General features: G+C 40.5%; 1 protein-coding gene across 3 annotated transcripts; it reads right to left on the reverse strand.

Annotated features, from left to right (window-relative positions):
- Positions 1-451: 451 nt before the first annotated feature.
- Positions 452-8,520, reverse strand: fam3a (family with sequence similarity 3, member A). 3 transcript variants are annotated; one of them, XR_006759073.1, is made up of 11 exons: positions 8,237-8,520; positions 7,931-7,989; positions 7,714-7,821; positions 4,799-4,822; positions 4,493-4,616; positions 3,859-3,917; positions 3,682-3,732; positions 3,388-3,472; positions 2,893-3,019; positions 2,354-2,564; positions 452-2,299 (listed from the first exon to the last, which is right to left on the reverse strand). XR_006759073.1 is itself a non-coding variant. In XM_014147079.2 (10 exons), the coding sequence occupies exons 2-10, from the start codon at positions 7,941-7,943 to the stop codon at positions 2,466-2,468; spliced, it is 690 nt and encodes a 229-aa protein (XP_014002554.1). In that variant the 5' UTR covers positions 7,944-7,989; positions 8,116-8,193; the 3' UTR covers positions 452-2,465.
- Positions 8,521-8,749: the final 229 nt, after the last annotated feature.

Below are 8,749 nucleotides of genomic sequence, written 5' to 3' on the forward strand. Positions count from 1 at the left end.
CAATCATTCACATTGTCATTACATCAACTCATAAAGAAGATTACAGTAATCAGATGACCAAATACATACTTCACATGCAGTCATACTCCACAAAGGATAGCCTATACAATTCACTCAAGGTAGTATTTGGTCCTAGACGGTTTGTGCTCTTGCGAACTCCATTGCTCATTGTCAAGCCATGACAATCATTGACATAAGAATTGGCATGATAGCACACACAGACTGGCACTCAGGCTGAACCACACCGCACACAGAGATTTATAGATTTGAATATTTTACAAAATAGTGTAAGTCACAAAAATGAATAGTAGAATTCTATAGTACACTTGGTCTCAAAGCACTTATTCCTGGACCAAAACATTCTGCGAAGTTTGCTTTTAGCATATTGAAAATGTAACAAGTGGTAAATATTTAATCAAATAACCAGAGAACAAAATATGCAAGATACCTATCAAATTGAAAAAAATTTAATAAAGTGATACAATATCCAAATAAACAACACTAAGAACAAGGCCTGAGATACACAGGTAAAAGCACGAATAGTGTTGTTATCCAACAGTACAATCATGTTTATTTTAGGCACTGAAGTCCACTTTAGTGTGAAATCAAACCATGAATATAGCCTACGAGGTATAATAAGTATCTTTAGGATTCTAGACTAGGCTAGTTCTATTTCAAGTTAAATAATTAATCATTAAAGATAAGCAAATGTTGACAGAATGTATTTGGGTAAACTAGCTGTGCAGCAATCAATGTTCTCTCTAAGAAAATGTTGCTTGGTCCTTTGCATGGGGTGATAAAAGTTTCCTTTAGCAATTAGTCTTTCAGATGACACAGACACAGGAACCTCGGTATAAAACTCTTTAGTAATAAACTGCAATTGCAGACAGAGTTTCACATACAGAATAGCTCAATAGTAAAGACCTGTGGTGCGAAACAAGAGACAACACTCTTTATACAACCTACCGTCAATCATATCTTAACATTGTTGCATTGGATTAGATACAAAGTATCTAAGATGAGAAAAACATGTCTAGACTGTGGTTTCTCTCTCTACTATCAGCAGGTGCAGACAATTCTCAGCCTGAGAACTAAAGCAGGACATCTCCATTTACCCAGTACCTTCCCATCACTGCGCATTGCAAGCATACAAAAGGTTATCACATATATACAGTAATCGTGGCATTGGTGTAGCCCACACCCAGGGTAACCCTCAACTAAAAGGTGGATGTTATTAGCACTTTAACCTGGTCCCAGATCTGTTTGTGCTTCTGGCAACTCCATTGCACCTTGTCAAGCCAAATGTTTGACATGACGAGTTGGCTGAGAGTTGGCATGATGGAACAGACAGACACTCAGGCTAGCACAACTAGATTGAAATCTACAATTTAATATATTAAAACTATGCATACAAAATATATATTAATGCATTTTAATCTTAATTTATCACAACATACAATATCCTTCCTAGAACAGCCAGCAATAACATGTTACTAGTGAAGTACTAGTGTAGCTATGAACCCTAATTGTATTTTGTTCGCGATTTCCGTTCATATAGGCAGCATTATCCGCCCTCTTCCTGTGCATTTACAGGGTTTTACAGACATTACCTCTCATTTATTCTATCCAGCATCTTTTTCTTCTTCCCTTATCTGTGCATCAAACGTTTGGTCTCTGAAATATCCATGTCCTCCTACGTGGTCATTCCCAGGAACGTTAAGCCTCAAATACTTAAATCAATTCCTAGTTCAAATGTCAAGTCCAAACAGTTGCTTCAACAAGTTAGCATATCAACCATCAGGCCAGCTTGCCTGTTGTGCTGCCAGCATTGTTACAGTGAGGCAGTCCACTTAAGAGAAGATGTCCTTTGCAGCACGTTTTACTTGACAAAAAAACTAAAAGTGAAGAAAAAAAATTTACGAGTCTTGACCTCCCTGTAGTTACATGATATTGTAACAGAGCATCATTCATCCAACTGTAGTCGTGCAATACCAATACCATACTCAAGTCTCATTAGGGACAGACTGGCCATAGGGCCATCTTAAGCCCATTAAGTGGGCTTGTCTAAATGACCATTTGGCTATTAATGGGTGCCGAGAGATACAAAAAAGGTCCGGTGTGATAGAAATGCAGGGGGAAATTTATGGTCCCAGTCCGTCTACAAGTTTCATTAATGAGAAGGAATGTGAGGAAGCCTGTAAATCGAGGCTAGTCAAAATGTCATAGTCACTGCTTCTGCTGCTACAGTTTCTCCAGATAGATCTGTGCTGCTCATCCTTAGAGCCAGAGGCCTTCACTCTCAAAGGGTGCTAGTCCTTAGAAACGGGTTGCGTGCCAACTCTCCACCCTTCTCCCAAAGTGTGCAGTTGTCTTGCACACTCCCAGTATATAAAAGCATTGGATCCATGTAGGGCATAAGCATCATCTGAGAAGAGTGGAGGAAGGGAGTGATACAAGCAGAGTGTTTAACCCTCTGAAGGGGAACGGAGGGGGACACAGCCGTCCATTTCCAGAGACTCAGGCCAGCCTTCATACTTGTTACTGTTCTTACTGTTCTTCATACGCTGGGGGGGAGAGAGAGAGACAGGCAGAGAGAGGGCATGAACATTAGGCTTTACAGAAACACACTGACAGAGCCATAGATATAACACAGTGTAGCTATAATGTGGACAGAGTTATGAGCAGAGCTATGAGGAGAACAGTGAGTGAACAGATGCTTCATCAAGCGTAATCACACAGGTCACGTATCCTTATCTCATGCACACGTATATGTACAAGCACATCCAATTATGAATGATGCAACTACGCAGGATAGCCATTTTGCTTGGCGCTCTTGCGTTGTTGTATGGTATAAATGATATATATTTTAGGCTTTAAGTACAGGTAGTCTACCTGTTCGAATGGACTCTTGTTCTCGATGCCCTTGGCTCCTACAAACACCCAGCTGTCTCTGAAGGTGAGCTCCTTCACTGCTGTGCTACCCAGCTCCTCAAACAGGCGACGAGCCTCATCATTTAACCTGACACGGGTGTTAGGAGAGGGAGACAGACAGTTACAGTAAAGTAGGCTAGCTAGATGAATGTCCATTTTGAGTTTGGGAAACCCTGCCATACAGTACAATATACCATTTTTTGTATAGTTTAACACCAAACATAATTTTCACTTAATGTTTACAATGGTAAGAAATAGACTGGTAGATTTACAAGTCGTCAATATGTTCATATTTGGTTTCGTTAAGCATTTTACAAGATTGTGGTGACTGTAAAACAAGCCCTTTCGTGCTGTGTGTGTGTCATGTGCCATGAAGCTTAATATTATAACCACGCAGCGCTGAAAGCATTGCACGGGACTGGGGCTCACTGGGTAATGTCCATGCTAGACTCTTACTTTGTGGCAGGATCATCAAAGGAAGCTACAAACACAAGTGTTCCCTCATGTAACGGCAGGAGATACTTCAACAGGTCAGTAACATCTGAGAATGGAAGACAGACGGGTAGAATGTAGCCTATTAAAGTACCTGTATTTAACTGAACAATATGTAGAGGGGCGTTAATCCACTTTTAACCTCTTGTACAGTGAAAATATTGAAGATAATTATGTATAAAATAAACTCATTCAAATATAACGAACACGCGTCAAATGACACCAGGACATCAGGATAAAGGGGTTTAATCCTCTTACCTCCTGCCCACATATCAAATGATTTTGTGTCCAAGAGCTCTCCAGATACCCCTGATGAGCAGAAGCATGAATTCATTTAAAGTTAGCACTCTGTGCAACAGTCAAGTCAAAATCACAACTGCACAAATTAACTTGAAACATAACTATGAACAATTTGGCAGAGATTGTTCTAATTACCATTTACTAAAGCAACGTTTAGTCCTCTACCAACATTGTTGTTGACACTGCTGACAAGGCTGAGGAGAGAAGGAAAGGTTGGAGGAACCGTAAGTACCAACACTTTACCTGGGTTAGTTAACGTACTAACTAGGAACACCAGCGTTTCACTACACCCGCAATAACATCTGCTAAATATATGTATGTGACCATTAACATTTCATAACTTACTGGTTCAATTTAAGACGATCATAAACCCATTTTAGGCAGTAGATGAAAGATGAGATTAGAGCTACTAAACTTTCAGGAAACTAACCCTTAAAGAGTTCATCAATACATTGTTACACACCGACAATGAAGGAGCCACCATAGACAGACAGAATGACAGACAGAATGACGCTACAGACAAAACCACTCCTTCGGTCATTTTTGGCAAGATGGCCCAAACAGATCTGGGATCAGGCTAATGAAGGAAAGAAAAAAGACAAATACTTGCATTCAGCTCTTCAGACAAACTTCAGGGTTAAGATGAGAAGATGGCAGAAAGAGAAATAAAAGGAAACAGAGGCAAGCTGGAGAGTGAGATAGTTGGCGGTGATGTTGAATCATTGGTGTAAGAAGTGTGATGGCACCGATGATGTACAATAATTCTCACATCTTATCCTCCAGGCAGATTTTGGGCCCAATGACGTTGGCGGCTCCAGAGACGACGCGGAAAGCCAGATGTTTCTGAGGACAGGGAGCCGACAGACCACACTTGTACCTGCGTGGTTTGGGCTCTGGAAGAGGAGAGGACACACAAATTAGCACATTAGAATGAAAGCGCACCCAAGCTGGGAATATGGTGCTCAACTGAGGGACATCGATTAGCACTGTCCCACTGACATTGAAATGTTCAGGTTCCAAAAGGATGACTTTTTGTGATTGCCACTGTAAATAATGGTCTTAACTTTTCACATACCAGTGGTTGGCTCTTCGTTTGTCCCTGTAGAAAAGATAGATACGAGTTAATGTTGATCTATCCGGTTTTCTCCTATCACAGCCATCAAACTAACTGTTTTAGTCACCATTGGCCGCTGTGAAATCCCTGAGCGGTTTCCTTCCTCTCTGGCAACTGAATTAGGAAGGAGGCCTGTAACTCTGTAGTGACAGGGTGTACTGATACCCAATCCAAGAGGGTAATTCATAACCTCACCACTCTCAGAGATATTCAACATCCGCTTTTTAAAAATTATAAATAAATCTACCAGTAGGTAGATCTACTATTGGATAACCTCCCTCGTCTTTGTGGTTGAATCTGCGTTTAGAATTCACTGCTCGACTGAGGGACTTCACAGATAATTGTGTGTGTGGGATACAGAGATAAGATAGTTAAGCATATTTTTACTCCTGAACTTATTTAGCTTTGCCATAACAAAGAGGTTAAATACCTGACTCAAAACATCTGTTTTCTATTTGTAATTAATTTATAAAAATGTCAAAAGACAATTCCACTTTGACATTATGGGGTATTGTGTGTAGGCCAGTGACAAAAAAAATATCTAAATTTACTCCATTTTAAACTCAGGCTGTAACAACACATGTGGAAAAAGTCAAGGGGGGTGAATACTAACGGCACTAAGTGTGGTGATAACATCGTATTCCAAATCAGATCAAATGTTAGTCACATGTGCCGAATACAACAGGTGTAGTAGAACTTACAGTGAAATGCTTACTTACCAGCCCTTAACCATTGCATTGTGACGTCCCTGGCAATTCCCAGCCCTAGTCTATTAAAAACTGTCAGAAGTAGGCATTGGTCTGAAGCCGAAAAAGGAAATTCACATGTGCTCCACAATGTCTACACCAAGTTTTTTTTAGCACACAGCTACTGTAGTAGGTCAGAGCTATTTTTGGTCTATTGTACTTCAAACAATGTCTATGCAGGTTGCTTAGGATTCAAACCTTCTCAAACAGCCTAATTCATACTCTTCAGTGTCCTATTAAAATAGTGTACACACACAATTATCTTTCAAAACATTAGGAACTTATTCCTAATATTGAGTTGCACTCCCTTTTGCCCTAAGAACAGACTCAATTTGTCGTGGCATGAACTCTACAAGGTGTTGAAAGCAGTCCAGCCAGCACATGTTGACTCCAATGCTTCCCACTGTTGTGCCAAGTTTCCTGGTAGTGCATCTCTACACCGAATATCTCATCTCACAGATGCTCAATTGGATTGATGTTGGTGGAACCCCTCCTGGACAATCCTAGCCTTGTGGCAAGGGGCATTATCCTGCTGAAAAATCTATTAGCGGATGGATATACTGCTGCCATGAAGGGATGCACCTGATTGGCAATGAATTCAAAATAATACCCCACACGATCACCACCAGCCTACAACGTTGACACTCGGCCTGATGTATGCATGTACTGTGGTTCTCTCCATACCCTAGTGCTCTCATAAGCATGAAAAAGCAGGAACTGAGATTCATCAGATAAGGCAAAGGTCAGGCAAGCAATAATGTAGGCTTTGTTCAACCTTGGTGCACCCACCCCCCACGGCTACTTTTACTTAGATGGCAACTTCAGGTTCTCAGGAACATACTGAATTACTCATTTTAGATGAGCAATACCCATTGCATGTATTATACATTAGCAGAGTGACAGTTTCCCATTGTTTGGTGTTGACTATGAACTTTATTTAGCTAGCTGTGCTTTGTTTGTGGAAGAATGTGGGATCGCTATATTGTCAACTAGGGCTGACCTCATTAACCAACTGATCGGTTGATAGGCTGTTGGTCGACCAAGATTTTTTGTAAAGCAGTCGCAAATGTTTTTTTCTTATGGCACGAGAGACCAGTCTGATTTGCGCCTGTCTCAGTGGACTAATCCACCGAGGCCGCAGGGAGGCCATGGTCCCCAAAAAAAGGTGAGTGTTGCATGGATGCACAACGCACGTCTCTTACGTCTAAAATGACATACCCAAAACTAACTGCCTGTAGCAAGGATATGCATATTCAAGGTACCATTTGAAAGAAAACACTTGGAAGTTTGTGGAAATGTGAAAGGAATGTAGGAGAACACATTAGATCTGGTAAAACAAATAAAAAGCCAACCGTTTTTTGTACCATCATCTTTGAAATGCAAGAGAAAGGCCATAATGTATTATTCCAGCCCATGTGCAATATAGATTTGCCACTAGATGGCAGCAGTGTATGTGCAAAGTTTTAGACTGATCCAATGAACCATTGCATTTCTGTTCAAAATGTATCAAGAGTGCCCAAATGTGCCCAATTTGATTATTAATAACTTTATGTTCAAAACTGTGCACTCTCAAACAATAGCATTGTACCATTTCACTGTAATAGCAACTGTAAATTGAACATTGCAGTTAGATTAACAAGAATGTAAGCTTTCTGCCAATATCAGATATGTCTACATCCTGGGAAATGGTCTTGTTACTTACAACCTTACGCTAATCGCATTAGCCTATTTTAGCTCAACTGTCCTGCAGGGGACCCACCGATCCTGAATTAGTTTTAAGGTCCTTGTCCTGTTGCATTTACCACAGGTTTACTCCAATCAAGTTGTAGAAACACCAAGACGATCAATGGAAACAGGATGCACCTGAACTCAATTTAAGTCTTTTGTAAATAAGGTATGTTTTTTTGTTGTTGTATACATTCAAATATAAAAAAAAAAATAACGTTTTTTGCTTTGTCATTATGGGGTAGTGTGTAGATTAACGAGAAAAAAAATGCTAATTGTATCAATTTTAGAATAAGTCTGTAAAGTAACAAAATCTAGAAGTAGTCAGGGGGTCTTAATATTTTCCAAAGGCACTGTACTATTGTGGGGGCTAGACGTCTGACAGTAAGGTTGTCTTAGTCTTACCACTGAAGAAGTGTTTGACCACCAAGTTGCTGTCCCCTCCAAGTATGGAGCTGGCTAACACCCAGGTGAGGCCCACCAATAGCAGCACAGCAACAGCTCGCAGAGGCCCTGTCACACAGACACATCCCATTAGAATAGGCTCTTTCTCAGCAAAAATACATTAGATACAACTAAAAAGACCGATGGACACACTCTCACAGACAAGACACACTCCTACCTGCCAATCTCATGATTTATTTTCTTCCGAAGCTAAGGCAGACAGACCTGCAAGTAGTCCTATAGAAAACAATGAGAATAATATAGTCATGTCAGAAAGAACATGGGCTTTCCTGGTAATTTCGTGGCAGTTTCACTGAAGCAACAATGTTTGAAACATGAAAAGGATACTTTTGAGCAAATTACATGAATCTCTATCAATGATACAATGTGGCAAGCAAGATAGCTCTTTCGAGGTGCATTCGACAAGACAAAGGCAAAAGTGGAAAGGCGCCCACTGCAAGGAGAGCAAAAAGGAAACACCCACTGTTATTTATTCCAAGGCAAACTCATCTAGATTTTCTTCGTGAAAATTCACCTTTCCCGGCAAGACAAACTTGGAAACCAAAAAATATGATTTGGGAGGCTTAGTTCACCGTCTGTAGTGTTTGCATCGTTCCAGTTACGACAAGCATGGAGAAATTATCTTAATTTCATCAAGCGTGCGATCTTGCTGATTAGTTTTGAGCGTTTCATTTTCGGTGACGTCAGCCTCAAGTCTGCGTGCATGCGTTTTTCCACTGTTATGCTGCGTTCAAAACAACTCGGAATTCGGAAAAATACGACTTAAAATCACAAAGTCAGTGATTTTCAGGTCGGAACGTCTGAGCTCCAGAAAAAGGCAGGAGTAACCGAGCTAGATTTTTTTCCGAGTTCCTAGTTGTTTTGAACGCACTGAAGTCGGAGGTCCGCGATTTCCGAGATCCCAGTTCCCAGTTATTTTGAACGCGGCATTACTCCCATGTGTATACAGTACATACTGTAAATCATTGGTTACTCA

This window comes from Salmo salar, chromosome ssa15 (assembly GCF_905237065.1).
Source record: "Salmo salar chromosome ssa15, Ssal_v3.1, whole genome shotgun sequence".
In the NCBI taxonomy this organism is placed as follows: domain Eukaryota; kingdom Metazoa; phylum Chordata; class Actinopteri; order Salmoniformes; family Salmonidae; genus Salmo; species Salmo salar.